Here is an 18,274-nt window from a genome sequence, read left to right on the forward strand (position 1 = left end):
TCCCTAGTTTTATCCTGTTGTGTCTTACAGAGAATCTGTTATCTAAAGTGTTTCTATGTTAATCAATCTTATACTTAAAATGAAATATTTTCTCCCAGGACTAGCAAGTCTCTGCCAATGCAGATCGATGGGGAGCCATGGATGCAGACCCCATGCACAGTGAGTGAGATGGAACTGAAATCACCTAGTTTTTTTGCCTTCCAGATGCATATTCTCCCATGACTAATTACATACTCATTACTAAACAAAGCAATCTAAATTTTAAACTTATCACCACAGACTTTGTTTTCTATCTGCATTCTGTTTTCAAAAATTAGATGTCCTTGGAAAAGATGACTTATTGACATTTCTGCTAATTTAAGTGTTTAAACTTAAATATCTATACCATAGGTCATTTATAACTCTGGAACTAAACAAAATTGATAAAGTTTAGTTTAACGTTCCTAGTACTTATTTCAGAACTTCTAAGGAGAAATGTATTTATGGATCTGAATTTATTACCCATCTGTTCTTTTGATTCTATTTGGGAATTTGATGGTTTGTATTTCAATAGAAAAAAAAAACCCACCTGTAGTTGTTTTTTCCATATTAGGTATTTAAGGTATTTATTTATAAAAAAAGTATGTTTCCTTTTGTATTGCAATTATTTTAGTACATGTCAAAAACATAATAGGCAATGTTCTTGGCACTGAGAGTGGAAATATGATCAATAATAGAGATAACAATAATAGAATATGAAATGATAAAACATAAGATAGATAGCTGTCCTCCAACCACTTACACTCTAGTAATGAGATGACATACATATTAAAAATGTAGATAGGGCCTAGTGTGATAGTACAGTGGGTAGGGCATTTGCCTCACATGTGGCAAACTTGTGTTCAACATCTGGCATTCCGTATGATCCTCTGAACACCACCAGGAGTAAACCCTCAGCATTGCTGGGTGTGGCCAAAAATGCCCTAAAAAAAAAAGAAAGAAAATATTGATATGGGGCAGGAGAAATACTACAGTGGGTAGGGCACAAGCCTTGCACACTATAAACCCAGGTTTTATCCTTAGTATTACCTGTGGTCCCCTAAGCTCCAGCAGGAACGATCTGTGAGCAGAGAATCAAGAGTGAGTCCTGAACACTGATACGAGTGCTCTCCCAAACACACAAAAAAGTAGATATGATAAATATAATCTTAAATTATTAAAAAATAAAGTTGATAGAGAAACTGGAAATAATATAGAAGATATTATTTAGATAGATGAGTTGGGTTGTCTCTTCTGAAGAAAAGTCAGATATTAAGTGTGATTAGAATACATACATAGGTTACATACATAGGTGCTGGAGAGGAAGTATGGGGGTTAAGGCCCTTGCTTTGCATGCTGCCAACCCAGGTTCAATCCCAGCACCAAATGTAGTCCTGAGATCACTCCAAATATCACGCCTGAGCACAGAGCTAGAAATAGCCCCTGACCACCACTGAATGGCAAAAAAAACCAAACAGACAATTAATAAAATAGATAAGTCAATAAGTAGGATGCTTTGACCAAAGATTTTGAAGTTAGGAAAGTGTGCTAAAATGTACAATAGAAAAGATAGACAGGGAACATGCAGATGACGAAGGGAAAGATGTGATGAATTTTTTGTATTTGATTCTAAGTACTTTGGAAAATATTAATGCTTTAAACATCCTCTGATTTACATGGTTAAAACTCATACATGGTTTCTATATAGATGCTAGTAAGCACATGGTCGATCAGTCTAATCTAAGTTTGGAATTAGGATAGTATCAGGGAAATAGATGGATTTTAGATACTTTTTGTGGATGGAAGGAAGCAATTTTCTAGTGAATTATCTTAAGAAGTAAGAAAAAGATGAATAAGTATCAGATCTTATCCATGATGGATGGTGTCAGTTTTAATATAGCTCAGATTGGTAGAGAAACTGATTAGTGAGTCACAGGTGGAGTTTAATCTTTAACTAGTGAAAGCATTGTGCCAAGTGCTTGTGTTACATATGAGTATTTATTGCATATTCATACAATGGCTAGATAAATGGATATCACAGTATTTCAGATGAAGAAAACATCTGATGCTTTGGGATGTTAAGTAGCATTGTCAATGTCAGATGTATAGCAAATTTCCACTTCAAATTTAGAACTCTGATTAAACCCATTTTTGTTTGGTTTGTTTGGTGCCATACTAAATTATGGGAGGCTACTCCCAGCTGGGCTCCACTCTTGCCTCAGTGCTCAAGAGTTGCTCCCAGCATGTTTACGGGACCATGCTATGTGAGGGGATCAAACCCATGGCTCAGCATACAAAGAAAGTGCCCCAGTCCTTTGAGCCATCTCACCACCCCTAAGGCCCTCTTAACCTTGTGTTTAAACCAGTTTAACTATATATTCCTAATAGCATTGCTTAGCATAGAACAAAGAAAATTTAACTTTCCTTTCAGTGATTTTAGTTTCAAGCATGGGCTTAATATTTGTATCCTGCACATAATTATGACGTGGTGTTTATTACTGGTACGTAGCTTTCAGCAATTGAATGCCCCTATTATTAAAATCTATTATTTCTGTAATATCAACATAAAACAAACTTATGAGCCAGAAAGATAGTAGCACTGTAGCACTGTCATCCCGCTGTTCATTGATTTACTCAAGCGGGCACCAGGAACGTCTCCATTATGAGACTTGTTATTGCTTTTGGCATATCAAATACCCCACGGGTAGCTTGCCAGGCTCTGTCATGTGGGCAAGATACTCTCAGTAGCTTGCTGAGGTCTCTGAGAGGGACGGAGGAATTGAACCTGGGTGGCTGCGTGCAAGGCAAATGCCCTACCAGCTATGCTATCACTCCAGTCCCAGACAGATAGTATTACAGTGTAAAAAATCTCAAGGGTGCGCGCAGGAGGGGGAGATGCAATGACCGTCGTGTCATTCTATTGTCCTCGGGCACGCTCCACTCACGTTCGGTGCTCTCGAGCCACTGTGTAAGGACGACGGATCAGGACGGATTCTCCTTGTGCTCTGCTTCTGTGTGTGCCGCTGTGCTCAATTCTGTCTGTCTGTCTGTCTCTTCGTCTCTGTCTCTGTCTCTGCTTCTGTATCTTCTTCTGTCTGTGTTGTCTCCTTTGCTTCTGTGTCTTCCTGTGTGTCTTCTGTGTCTTCTCTTATGTCCTCTTCTTCTGTCTCTCGTCAGTGCCCCTCAGTCTTAGTTTATATAGCAAATTACATAGGGTGGTGACACAGAGGTGGGTTTAACATTAACAAATCAGCAAAGAAGGGTAAGACCATTTCTCGAGGAGATTAACAAAATCTCATCTAAGGATTTTGATGAGATTACTAGGAAATCCTCTCAAGGGTGGGGTCCAAACACGGGTGTGTCAGTGTGTGTCTCTTCCTTCCTCAGCTAGTAATCTATTTAAATAGTTACAGTAAATTTACTTCTAATATTTCTAGCAATGTTATTCTGTATGAGCACAGTAAGAGATATAAACTTAAAGTTTGGTTCTTCCTGAGAACATCCACTATATATTCCAGACCACAATCCTCAGGCCAGGTTAGTCTTCCTAACCCCAGCAGGGTCCTAGTCTCATTGCTACTTTTGGATCGTGACAGCATTTGTCTATGACCATGCTCTCAACTTATAGTTGAGTATTGTGGCGCTTTGGTCTGGCCCATTTCGATGCCAGGGTAGCTCACAGATTGCCCTGGGTACATTCCGTCCCTCGTCCCTCGTCGGGACCCTGCTTTTGGGGTGCTAGGAACTAAGGGCAACTGAGTTGAGAAAGCAGATGCCCGGGAGTAAATATTATTGGAGTCAATCAGCTCCCAAGTTACAAAGCATAATATTAACTGTCTTCCTGTGTCCATACAGAAAGGCCATTGCTCTTAGGTAAACTAAGTTCCCTGCGGCAAGGCTAAAAAGACAAACCCTATGTTATCCTACAGTGCAACATGTAAAATTCTTGCAGAAAGATAGTACAGCATGTAAAACTCTTGCCTTCCATGCTGCTGATCCAGGGTCAGTACCTGACACTACATAGTTTTCCAAGCCCTGCCAGACTAGATCTCTATACACAGAACCAGGAGTAGGCCTCAAACACACTTGGGTGTGGCTTAAGAACACAAAAATCAAAGAAACAATTGAAAAAAGTCTAAAATCTCAGGAATCTTGCTTAAAGGCATTTTCCTACTATAGGAGGCTCCCTACTTTTTTTTTTTTTTCTTTCTTTGCAATCTTCTCTTAACAATCTTCTGGTAAAAGAAATTCAAGGATCTTACCAGGATTGTCTCTTAGAATAACTTCAAAGCTTTCTACTATCTCTCTGGTGAGTATGTTCCCATTCCCCTCCTTTTACTAGGATGCATACATCATACCTTATATTTCATCCTAGAAACTGAAAAATTCTGGAATCACACTGTATTCACATGGTGTGAGTTAGTAAGGTGTTGTACAAACAGAAGTGGTGCTGACGGAATGAATGGTCAGATGGAGGTGTGAAATGATAATCATGGATGTTTCTGGTAGGAGTCATGGTGAACTCTGAGACAGTGGTTGTGATAATGACAGTGGAACTAGTGGAAGTCTGGCAGTGATGGTGTTTGCAAAGCTGGGTGGTCCTCAGGGTGGTAGGAACAGTTTTTTTCTTTAATGGCAAGTTACTTTTAATCAGTCTTAATAGCTGGATGGTAAATGAAAGACAATAAGGCAGAATATCTGCTATGAGCACTCTGAGTTCTTTTGGACCTTTAGAGAGAAGGGGAGCTTAGTTTCTTTACCATGTTTAAACGCAAGATGATGTGATGGCAATAATAATAGCTAACACTTTTTAAGCTTCCAGTTTGTACTGTGTGCAGTTTAATGTCTGTTGATACATTTGATTTTCACATTGACTGGAGCAGTAGCACAGCGGGTAGGGCATTTGCCTTGCATGTGGCCCACCTGGGTTCAATTCCTCCGTCCCTCTCGGAGAGCCCAGCAAGCTACCGAGAGTATCCCGCCCGCACAGCAGAGCCTGGCAAGCTACCCGTGGCGTATTCGATATGCCAAAAACAGTAACAAGTCTCACAATGGAGACATTACTGGTGCCCGCTTGTGCAAATCCATGAATAACGGTACTACAGATTTTCACACATACACACATACAAACACATACACACAAACACACTTGTATAATTGGCTTCATCCTATTTATGACATAACTGCAGCTGACAATATTGTCAGGCTTGTCTGATTTTACATACATAATGCATAGAAACAGAAATGAAAACTTAGGCACTCTACTTTCTGCACTCTTTATTGCCAGTCCACACCTAAAAGTCAAACTGAAGAGTCCTTAGGACTTCAGAATACCCCCACTGCTTCTAAGTGTGGTCTTTGGAAAATGACTTACTGCTTTCTGATTTATATAGTATAGTAAAGCAATGGTAAAAATCAATTTAAAAGCCTAATTCATGTTTCAAAATATTCTGCAAGTGTATTTTAACAACATGTTTATTAACTTTTCTTTCAATTAATAATAGCATATTTCTGTTACCAGTTATTATTATCAATAAAATTTCCCAATTAATAACATTTTTGCATAATTATATTTCCTTATAAAATTTCTTATTCATTTAAAACATTTATTGAAGTCTACTGTGGACCAAGAAGTGTACTAGACTATGGCTCATTATTGTTATTTCACATTCTGGCATACTTTGCTTTTCCTAGAACCACATGGAGTTCTGAACTTTAAATTTCACTTTAACTGAAAAGAATATTTAGTATTCATAGCATTGGTATGGTTTCACTAAAGAGTGTTCTTTCCCTCAATTGAATAACACAGTGTTTTTCTTACAGAGCATAAGAATTGGTAGAATGTTAAAATTCTTTGCTAAATTTAAATTTCCATAAGCTGATATTAAATTTATGAAGGAATTGCTCTAGATATAATTTTAGATCACAGTAGAGCTTCTTTTTCCTTTGGATGTAATATATAAAATTGAAAAGCAAATAAGAAATAGGTCTTGATTATTGAATCAATTTGTACCTTGAAAAAATCTAGGTAGAACCAGGGATACAGCTCAGTACCAGAGAACTTGGCCCAAATAAATAAGGTCCTGGGTTGGATCTCCAGCAAAAAAATAAATAAATAAAATAAAAGAGGGAAAATTTATACTGACTTGTCAATGCTACAATGAGAAAAACACAGCAACTAGCAGAGGAGGAGATGAGAACAGTCGGCTATGGGAAGTGAGAGAGACTAGGTCATATTTCATAGCTGAACACCAAGGCTTCCCACACTACCTTATTAATTGCTAATGTTGAGTGCCCAAGAGAAGTGTTTAGTGAAATTGACCATAGTAGGACTCAAATTAATTTAACTAATATGGACTCACCATCTGCTTCGCTCCATATCCTCTCTCTTCCAAATGTTCACTATTTCTCACTTTCCCAATCCCCTGTGTTTCCCTTTACCATAGTGTTAATGGAATCATTTCTTATGCTCACATGTACTGGAACGATCCCTTGCTTCTCTCATCCCGGCATATCCAACTCTCATGCTGACCTAATGATAGGCTGTATTTCTGGAATCCTTTCCATTCTTTTCATTCCTATTAGCACTGTCCTAGATTTGCCCCATGTTATTTCTCTTTCACATTCAATAATAGCTATATCAGTTTTTCTATATCGTTTTTTCCCATTCAAATCTGTTCTTTATTTTCCTACCATCATGATTGCTATAAAATACCAAAACCTTATAATGAGACAACTCTACCTCATATCATTTAATTACTTTGTACCTGACAAAATATAACTTGAATCAATCTTCCCTTTTAACCAGGCATCTCTTATATCTTTTTAATCTTTATTCTGCTATTCCCTGTCATCCAGGTGAATATCTCCTTTCCCTCAGTATATTGTTTTGGACAATTATTTCATGTTGCTATAAAATATTCCATAAAGTTTTTTCCTGAGCATTTCCCTTCCTCCACTCATCTACCCTATGCGGGGCTCCAACTATTCTAAATGCTAAGCTTCAGCGCTTCATAACCTTATCACAGAACTATAGTGTTACTTTGAAATGATAGTTTATTGGTCTTGCTTCTTAATAGAAGCTTCCTGAAGTCAGGAACCATGATTTTGGTCATCTATGTCTCTCACAAGTGTGGCCCTGTGTTTCACACAAAATTAGGCTGCCAATAGCAAATAAACTTTGAATTTATGAATTCTTAAGTACTTCTTGGGGTAGTATAGCAAATATTTTTTCAAAAAAAATGCTTTCTACTAAATCTAAATCTTTCACGGAACATAATGTAGGTTGGCTAGCAATTCATTCACATATTTTTCATATATAAAGGCATGTAGAAGTTATTTTGAGTTATCTTTATTCATTACATTCTCAAAGCAAAGAATTTAAATGTATCGAGAAGAAACACTTTCTCAACCTTAAAAGATTGAATCGTTCTGTCTCCTAGTATGGTAAAGTGAAAACTCTCTTTCCATTTCCATCTGCATTATCAAATACGTATTCATGTTACACATCATATGGGCTTCCTTGGTTTAATACTTTTAAATATTAATAGTCATATATTAGTTACTATTTGTGATATTTTTATGAAAAGTAATGCCAAAAAAGGTTATACTACAGTATCACCCTCAGTGCTGTGCCTGTTGTTAAGATATGATTTTTTGAACTTTCTTTTGTATAGTTGAGAAAAGGAAGAAAGTGGTGAACTTATTATATGCCAAGTATAGAAATGTCCACAGGTATAATGAGACTTATCAGGGCCTGAGAGATTTCTCAGAGGACTAGAGTGCACGTGATAGATGTAGGAGGCCACATTCCGTCCCAGCATTGCATGATATCTACCCATCCCCGTACACTGCTGAAAATCACGTCTCAGCCAGAAGTAGCCCAAGCACTCTCAAATGTGACCTCAAGAACTTAAAAAATAAAATTAAAACATACCAAAGTCATAGCTGAAGTTAAGACAACTTCTGAAAAGCATTTTTAAATGTGTTTTGCTCTCTCTGGCTTTTAGAAAGTAGAACTTCTTCTGTATAATATATCTCAGGACCTTGGAACCACTTCCACAAACACATCTATGTTAATACCTTCAATTTATTACTAATCTGGATCTGATCAGCTAAGCCCTGAGAAGTATAGTAATCTTGCTGTTCTAAGATTGATCCCTGATATTTCTGGGGCAGATATCTGGTCATCTAGAAGTTCAGTATTCCTAGATAAAGAATGATTGAACATTCAAGACAATTTTATGTCCCACATATATTTATTTATTTATTTATTTTTAAGAATTTTATTTTATTGAATCACCATGTGGAAAATTACAATGCTTTCAGGCTTAAGTCTCAGTTATACAATGCTGAAACAACCAACCCTTCACCAGTGCCAGTATCCCACCACAAAAAAAAAACACAGTACACCTCCCATCCCGCCCCCTGCACCCCCCGCCCCGCCTTGTAACTGATAAATTTCCCTTTACTTTCTATTTACTTTGGTTACATTCAATATTTCAACACAAACCTCACTATTATTGTTAGGAGTACCCCACTAGAGTCAGACCTGTTGTGAAGAGATATGAGGCCGCGCGGTTTTGGATTTCTGTACTTTAGCAACTAAGTCCAGGGAGAGTTCTTCCAGATATTGGATCATTGCAAGCTTGTAAACCCCATCTGTGGTCGTCATAGTATGGCGGTCACCACGCCCTTCACCCCCAGCAAGGAAGAGGCGAGAGAGAGAGAGAGAGAGAGAGAGAAAGAGAGAGAGAGAGAGAGAGAGAGAGAGAGAGGGAGAGAGAGAAAGAGAGAGAAATACCTTTCCCCTCCTGGGCGGGCATGGGGCCGCGGCTTAGTTCTCAGTCTGGAGACATTCTGCGAGGAGCTGCCCATGCCAAAAAATTTAGCTGGCATCTAGAGTCACGCTCGTGCAGCTGCAGGGATCATATCTTGGCGGCGGCATATGTCCCACATATGTTTAAAAGATATCATCATACAAACCCTGATATATTGTTAGACATTTATCAATATCTATTCAATAAGCTTCTGTTTGTTAGTTGTCTAACCCAAAATATATTAATAAGTCAGTATAGTGGTCATAACCCTCATATCATTATGTTTTAAAAAAAGACAAAAGCTGAAGTCTGATAAATCAAGCTACTTGCCCAAGGCCAGACAATAGGAAACAGAACAGTCAGCAGGCTCGAATGCCTTTTTCTTAAGTACAATGTTTAGCTGCCTCACTCTTGTAATTCCTCAGAGACTTAATGTGTTGCAAACATTAAAAATCAATTACATCCTCATTTATAACAGTATTAAATTATTTTTGCTCGAGCGGGCATCAGTAATGTTTCCATTTGTCCCTGTTGCGTTCAGGGTCAGGGCAAATCGATAAGCAACAGGATGGCAGTGATACAGTTATTAAATTACTTTTATATGATTCATATTTTTATTTTATTAAATACATTATTTTTTACTTCCCCACATAGCTAAAACCATTGTGGTCAGAAATAATACTGGATAATACAACTATGATCGTATAACTTCCTGGTCTCAAAGTTCAGTGCCAGCTTTCACAGAGAAACTCTTCCAAGTCCTTGGCATGAATTAAATGATTCTCCCACGGTTGATAGTAGCCTATCATACTTTATAGTACCACTTTTCAAAGCGGTTTCTCCTCAGACTCAATAAAAAGTTTTGCCTAAAATTCTCACTCCCCATTTTGGCATCATTGTCACTGTCTTCCTTTTATTCATGGATTTGGTCAAGCGGGCACCAGTAACGTCTCCATTGTGAGACTTGTTGTTACTGTTTTTGGCATATCAAATATGCCATGAGTTGCTTGCTAGGCTCTGCCGTGTGGGCGGGATAATCTTGGTAGCTTGCTGGGGTCTCTGAGAGGGACGGAGGAATCGAACCCATGTTGGCCACGTGCAAGGCAAATGCCCTACCTGCTGTGCTATCGCTCCAGCCCCTCCCCATTTTGTAATTTAAAAATAAACTCCTTCATCTTCAAGCAACTCTAGTTTCTTCCAGAAATCTCTAGGACCCATGATTTACATTTCTTTCATCTAATCCTACCTATGGTTTTTTGTTTTGATATGTTTTCCTTTCATCCCTTTTACTCATTCCAAGTTAATTATACTCTGGTTTGGAATATATAGATGTATATATATATCTATATATTTCAAAAAAAATTTGGAAGGTGATAGAATATAAATACATATACACTAAAAATAGAGTAAAATCCCTTCCTTCAATTTCGGGCTTAGCAGCAATTTCCTCATGAAGCCTTTATAACTCCCCATCTGTCTGAAATATTTGCCTATCCTTTGTACTCCTGTGACTCTCTGTTGATATCTTCTTAATGGCATCCCAATGCACAGCCTCATACTTTAACTATATGTGTATGTGTCCGCCTCTTCAGACTTAATTGTAAGCATCTTAAGAGTCTTCTTTAATCCACCTTCATACCTGACATCATGTCCTTTGCATAGTATGTTATCTTATGAGAAATCTATAAGTCAATTAAAGTATCATTCCACAATGTGTAATACATTATTTTTATCATGACTTTGTAAGTCCATTTTTTGTATGTATTTTTAAGTAATTTGAGTTTGATGAATCTGGGCATGGATTTTTTGAGATCATTATGCTTTATTTTCTAAGCTTTAAAGTCTGTAGTATTATGGGTTGTAGTTTTTTTTGTGTGTGTGTTTTGTTGTTGTTCTTGTTGTTGTTAGTTGTGTTTTGGTTTTTTTTTTTCACAATAGGGATATTTTCAGCCATTGTTCAAATATTGTTTCAAACATCATGTATTTCTTCTTCTCTAACTCTGAAAATGTTATATTTTCTTACAGATCTCCAAATCTCTGTTATTGTTCCCTTTATTTTTGTTCTTTCTAAGGTTAACATTAAAGTGTATCTGTTCATCTATACTTGGGTTTTTCACCTATTACATTCATTCTCTGTTTGAGATTATCCAGTTGATTTTTATTTTAGTAATTGTATTTTTAAAATATGGTTTATTATTGCAAGATTTTCAATTATTCCTTTTTAAAATGTCTTCCATTCCTTAGCCAATAGTCTCTTATCTTTTCTTTCATCTCCATAGTGTCTCACATTACTGTTTAGAAAATGATTAGAGTGTACAAGTATGTGATTATAGTATCTGCTGCAAAAGGCTTGTTTGATAATACCAACTTGTGCATCATCTCTGGTTTGCATCATTAGCTATCTTTCCCTTTCATAGTTTTGTGGGAGGTTTTGTTTTGTTAAAGATTTTTCTACATTGTCATATTTTTTAATTAGATGATATCCTGAAATGATTTAAAATTTTAAAGTTTTTTAAAATTATTTTATTTTTTCCTCATCCAGAGAATATCTCAGCAGGCGCAGGAAGCACAAGGATTTGAATTTACAAACTTGTGCTGGCCAAGCAAAACTTTGAAGTAACTCAGCAGGATCCTATTCCCCAAAATGTTTATTAAATAATAGTAATGACAGTTTATTATCTAAGTTTTACATGTACATCACTGAAAATAAACCTGTGCCTATATTATATTACATTTATCACTAATTAGAGGTTCTAGATATTGTTATTCTTCTAAGCTTCATTTGTTCTTTTGGTGTTGCTAATTGAGCCAGTTATGTTCATATTACAAATGCTGATCTTTTTTCTGTGAATTATGGTTCCAACTATGGTTCTGTTTTCAGTTTGCAGTGTTATGCAGATAGATTCTACAGGTACAAGATCCACAGAACTATCTGGCCCCAATTGGTAGTCTACACCTTAGTTCAGTTCTCTAAATTGTCAGTGTGCTTCATGAAGCTAAATCAGTACATATTCAGTTCAAATTTAGACAAACCATAGCTGCAAAGAACAGCTGTCTTGAAAATCCTTCAAGCAAGGATTTTCCCAATGTTCTGTGATATACCAGGTACTCACACCCTCAGAAAATATCCAAGATATTCATTTCTATGCTCTACCATGTACTTCTATATATGGCAAGTACATCTAGGTCCCAGTGGTAAGGGAATAGACTATGTTATTTATTTGGTTTTTTTAAGCAAAAATAAAATAAAATAAAATCTGACATTTGAGCATACTTTTAGAATCATAGTTTCATTTTGCAAAGAGAAGGCCTTTACTTCTTTGAAGATATAGACACCTACAATTCTTATGGAAATGCCAGGATATATATAATGCTGGAGACTTGGCTGTTGGAAGAGGATGGACTGAAGAAATAAAGCAGGATTTTTTGACCACTCACTCTAACCTGTGGGTTCTCCTTTACTGTTCCATGAACCAAACCAACAAATATTCTTCGAATGCTCCTTTGTGTACTTGGTGTACAAGAGATTCAGATGACTTTTATGTTCTGGGTAGGAAATATTAAGGTGGGAGAAAAGCAGTGATCAAATCATTAGTTTGTGGTACTTCGTGTTCTGGTTTTCTTCCCCAGTTTTCCTATCATTTGTTTTTTAGTATCCTCTATTTAGACATATATTTCATGCATTCTCTACGGAGTTTACAGTTGCAGAGAAAGAGAATGGAAAGGCAGAGTGGAATGGGCTTAATCCCGTTTAATTAGAACTGAAACATCATCACCCTCCTTTGATTTTGCTGTCTCTGACTATTTTGGGATCTGCTTGAATCCTCCTCATCAGGTTGGCACATTATTAGCCAGAAGTACTTATCTGCCAGCTTGAGGTTTTCACAGTATATTTCCCATTTCCATCTTCCTTACAAAAATACTAAAAAAAAAAGCAAAAGCAAAAAAAAACGTGAGAAATACATTAAATCTTAAGTCTTAAATCATTTAACTTGAAAAAATACTTCATTAATGTTTTTCCCTACTTGTGCCCTGTGTGATAAGCAGTTGCGACATTTCCTTCATTGTTTAAATGAAAACAATCATCCAATAAGATTAAAGTGAAGACAGATATTTCTCTAGGCTACTAATAATTCATCCTCTGACTATGGCAAGTAATTGTGTGATGAGGTAGGAGGTTTTCAGATGATGGTGAAGAGTTAAGAATTAGAGTCTGCTTGTTAAGGAAAAGAAACAATTACGAAATTGGAAACATTCTTAAATCGTTTCTTAGTTTGCTATGGGGTCAGATCTTGCAGTGCCCAGGTCTTACCATAAATTCTGTGCTCAGGGATCACTTCCTGAGCACCCCAGATATACTGTGTCTGGGGGAACATATGTAGTGGTAGGGTTTGAACTGGGGTCAGCTGTATGCATGACAGACTGCATGTGAGACTGTACTATCTCTGGCCCCTAGCTTATTTCCTTATTCTGAATTTTGTCATCTTTTTACTAAACTTGTTTGTCAGAAGATAAAACTATTCACAGAAGAAGAAGTCATAAAGTTTCTGAAGCTTATTCTAATACATAGTACTGAGGGGGGGGAAAAAGCACTCATATAAAGCAGATGGCCACACCAATAAGTAGGGATTTTTAATTTATTTTTTCTAACTCCCCATCACCTTTAACCACATTAAGCCCTATTATAGTACATTTACACCTGAGTAGCAAAATAAGATATTTTAAGAGATTATTTTAGTGAAGGTTTAAACTCAGTGGAGAAGTTGAATAATATGAAAACCACTTTTACTTTGCAATACCATTTAACATGAACATTTTATTATTTCAGTAGGAAAAAGTGTAGCACTTATAAATATGAATAGGATATGATGTACCATTAGTATTAATGGTATCATATGGCTTGCTGTTTTTCACAGGGCTATAATTAGAAATTAATAATTTCTCTTGATTATTAATTATACAATAAATATTTTTAAAGAAAATTTTGGCTAGAACAATGCTTCCTAATGCCTTAATAGCATATGATAAGATTTTGCTTTTGTTTCCATTTACTACCTTTTTATTCTCAATCATACGAGGTAAAGAAATAACCTCCTATTATTTTATAATGCAATAAAATTGGACATATTTTCAAGAGTTGACTGTAGCACTGTTGTCCGCTGTTCATCAATTTGCTCCAGCAGGCACCAGTAATGTCTCCATTGTGAAACTTGTTACTGTTTTTGGCATATTGAATACACAACAGTTGGCTTGCCAGGCTCTGCTGTGATGGCGAGATACTATCGGTAGCTTGCCGGGCTCTTTGAGAGGGATGGAAGAATTAAACCCTAAAGTCTTAAAAATAAAAGTAGAAGTGGGATCAGGAAAAGAGCTTGAGTGAGAGAGTGTAGGCTGAGCATGTCCGATGCCCTGGGTTCAGTCTCTAGCACTTCCTGGAGGCTGAGTACCACCGCACTTGACCCCACCCCAGCATTGTTACTTGTGGCCCCTACTGAAAAAAATAAAATGAAATATAGCCGTAAGTTCTTATGATGTAACAGTGAGTTCTTTGGATTATTCATACAGAAACTCACATAGGGATGAACACTAACCATAATATTTAACATTTTAATAATTATATAAAAAAAGAAAGGCTATCTAGAACTGTGAAAGTCATTGCATACCTAACTCTTAAATCCACAAGTCATTTGTATTGAATGCATTAACTTAAATATTAAATAATTATAATGCATCCAGGCTGATTGATTTCTTCTAGACATATTAATCTTGTTTTGAAACTTAAGATTGTTACTTTTCTCATCAAATATTATACAGCTATTGACACTTGACACTTTAACTAGATTTACCATTGCCAAGAAAACTTGAACTGCTCCAATGCCCTCCTTTAGAAGAACAATCTTTTGCTTTCATCACCATGTATGTGTTATCTCTATGGATAAGTTATGGGTTGTTTTAGTGATTAAAGCAAAAGAATAACCCATGTATTTTAGTGATGAAAACAAAAGAATTACCCATAAATTATCCATAGAAACACTTTTAGCAGATACATGTAGATAAGTAAACATTTTCTTGGTTTGTCTGAACATTGCGTTTCTCCTAACATTTAAATATAGCATAAGACTAAATCTTAAAGAAATACCACCATTTGTTATTTATTGAATCTAAATCTTGATATTTGGGGGAATTGAAAATCAACAATTTTTTCTACATTGAAACATATTTGAATAATCAGCCTGCTGCTCCAGTGGGTACATTTTTTAAGGTGTGAATGGTAGTGATACTTCAAAAGCAGTTAAATAAAACAGAAACTATAAAAGCACCCTTTTACCTAAGACTTCATTGGTAAATATTCTTGAATAAATTTGCATTGCTAAGCCTTTATTTTTTCCAAAGACTGGCACATTAGTGTTAAGTTGAGCATTATTTTGTGTGCTCCCCTGTTACTTATGCATTAATTAGTTTTGTTTACCTGTGCATAATTTTTCTTAATTTCACAACAGTTGTTGTTTTTGTAATTGACAATGCAATTTACTGCATGTGTGCTTTCTGGCCCCCAAACATGTTAGGTTGTAAAGCACCAATCTCTTCATTTCAGATTACAAAAAAAAGGATTGGTTATGACTAATTTCCAATTAATTTGCTGTGGTTATGGGGAAGAAAACAATTGCACCTACTAATTAAAATTTAAAATATTCCAAAGTGTCATCTTTAGGTGTCTGTAGAATGTATAATTTCCATTTTGGTTCATTGCTGGGTCTGTAACACCACTGAGTTTGACAGCTATATTAATTTAAAGGCTCAGTAATACCTATTAGTACAAAACATGAAAAAAATATCATTAATCATTTATTTTAATTTTGCAGCTCTGTCATTTTCTCAGTATGTTTTAAAATTATGATGACACCATAATGTGCACAAATCGACCTGGAAGAAGGGGAAACGGATCACACTACTTAGAAGAGATACTGAAGTACATTATTAGAGCTTAATTAATGCCAAACTGATTAGATTTGATTGCATTTTGTACAAAAATATTTTTAAAGAATTTTTCTTACCATTTTATATTTTAAAACTTCTAAATATCCTATGCAAGTAGACTTACATTTAAATCAATAGTCTATTTAAATATCATGAAATAAACCTGAATTGTTCACTTATTCTTTATATTAGAACCAAAATTCATCATTTGCTTCAGTTTGAAAAGGATGTCAACTAAAAGATAGCCCTGCCTTACATTATTTGATAGGTGCTCCAGGCTAACTTGGGCATAATGTTCAAAAACAATTAGGGGAAATTTAAATGAGAAATACACAAATTATGTAAGTATACACTTGGTGGATTTCCACTAATGTCATTCAGTATTGTTAAGTTTGCTAAATGCGATAAAATTTTATGTACTTAACAGTATTTAGTTTGCAGCTCTCAAGGGGACCAATTTTTATATCTACTTCAAAATTTAATTTCTGATTTATTTTTATTTTCTTAAATATGTACTGAGTAGGTTTATGAAACTTAAAGAATTTTAAGATATTACACTGTCTTATTTGTGAGAATTCAGTGGAGTGAACAAAATACTAGCATGATTTTAAAATAATAGATAAAATATTAAGAAGAGACTAAACTTATTTATCCAAACAAGGTCAAGAATGTCTGATTCGGGGCTGGAGCGATAGCACAGCGGGTAGGGCGTTTGCCTTGCACGCGGCCGACCCGGGTTCTAATCCCAACATCCCATATGGTCCCCTGAGAACCGCCAGGGGTAATTCCTGAGTGAAGAGCCAGGAGTAACCCCTGTGCATCGCTGGGTGTGACCCAAAAACCAAAAAAAAATAATAATAATGTCTGATTCATTTCTATGTTCTTTCAACAAATGATTATTGAATTCCTTCTCTATGACAATGTCTATATATTGTCCTAGAGTATTGCAATGGAGAGAAAAGACATGATCTCTAAAATTAATATAGGAATACATTACTCAGAACATAAAATTTAAAATTTTAATAATGATATAAGGGATTTGAATGGAAGAGTCTTGGTAATATAAACTGGGTACTAAGTTAGAAGAAAGTATAATAACGGTGTTTCATTTTGTTAAAGAAAGTCTAGGAAGTCTTTCAATGAAACTCAAAATAGAACTGAAGAAAGAGGAACATATTAGTAAATGTAAAAGATAGAAAGTGCACTGACTGGAGAGATAGGAAAGGGTTAAGGTGCTTGTCTTATACACCATAGACCCTGCTTTAATATTTAACACCCCGAGTACTGCCAGGAGTAATCCGTGAGTAAAAGCCAGGAATAAGATATGAGTACTGCCAGATTCAGCCCCCAAACAAACAAATACGAAGTGCATTCCTTGTAGGTGGATCAGCATGGATAGGAGGGAATCTGATGTGCATTAAGAATCTGAAATAATAGGTATAAAATCTGATTCTAACGTGATGTGCATAAATGGAAAGAAAGAAATGTAGGCCAAGACAGACAATTCAGTGGTTATAGGAACAGGAGGAGTACAAAGTATATTGGAAGCAGTTCTAGCTTAAGTGGAAGACTTACGTGGGACAAAAGAGTTTAAAAGGTGATGTGATCAGATCTGGTTATTTAACCTTGTTTGATAGTAAGATCTTTCTGAGTAAGGAATGGATTAGGAAAGATTTCTGTAATCATTCTGATCTAATAAAAGTGTTATTAGAACAACCAAAAATTGTGGGTGGGGGTGGATGAAGGGGTTTTGTTGGCAATTAGAGAGCAAGGAAATATTTGAGGCTAAAATTGATCAAACTGAATAGAACACTAAATGTAAGAGATAATAAACACCCCAGAGCAATTTAGACACCTAATGTAAACAGTGTAACAAATGATGAAGCAATTCCTTGGAACTGGAGTATCTGGGAAATGGCTTCTTTTTCTCATTTGTATAAATTATTTCACCTAAATTATGCTTGCATTGAATATGCTAAATCCATTATTAGGAATGGCAACTATCATTCTGTATGATCAGTAATATTTTTATGGCTAGGGTAGGGTGTTTGCCTTGCACACGGCCAACATGGCCAACATGGGTTCGATTCCTCCGCCCCTCTCGGAGAGCCCAGCAAGCTACCGAGAGTATCTCACCCCCACGGCAGAGCCTGGCAAGCTACCTGTGGCATATTCAGTATGCTAAAAACAGGAACAAGTCTCACAATGGAGACGTTACTGGTGCCCGCTCGAGCTAATCGATGGGCAACGGGATGACAGTGTCAGTGACAGTGAATAAATATCCCTGGGCGGAAATTTTTTCTAGTCTTTTATTTTTACGTAGAAGTGGAGCCTGGCTTGTTGGTAAAATGCTAACATGAAACTTCTGGTCTATTCTGGAAAAAAAAAAAAAGAACTGGCCATCATGCACTATATTCTGGTGTCACCTACAGGACCCATAAAATCTTTCCTCAGGTAGA

General features: G+C 36.1%; 1 protein-coding gene across 2 annotated transcripts in view; it reads left to right on the forward strand.

Moving 5' to 3' along the window:
• Positions 1 to 18,274, forward strand: part of DGKB (diacylglycerol kinase beta) — a 743,388-nt gene that overhangs the window by 710,484 nt on the left and 14,630 nt on the right. For both annotated transcript variants that reach the window (XM_055124198.1, XM_055124199.1), the window contains one exon: positions 99 to 159. In XM_055124198.1, the coding sequence (XP_054980173.1) occupies positions 99 to 159 (61 nt within the window). The remainder of the gene's footprint in view (positions 1 to 98; positions 160 to 18,274) is intronic.

This window comes from Sorex araneus, chromosome 1 (assembly GCF_027595985.1).
Source record: "Sorex araneus isolate mSorAra2 chromosome 1, mSorAra2.pri, whole genome shotgun sequence".
Lineage (NCBI taxonomy): Eukaryota > Metazoa > Chordata > Mammalia > Eulipotyphla > Soricidae > Sorex > Sorex araneus.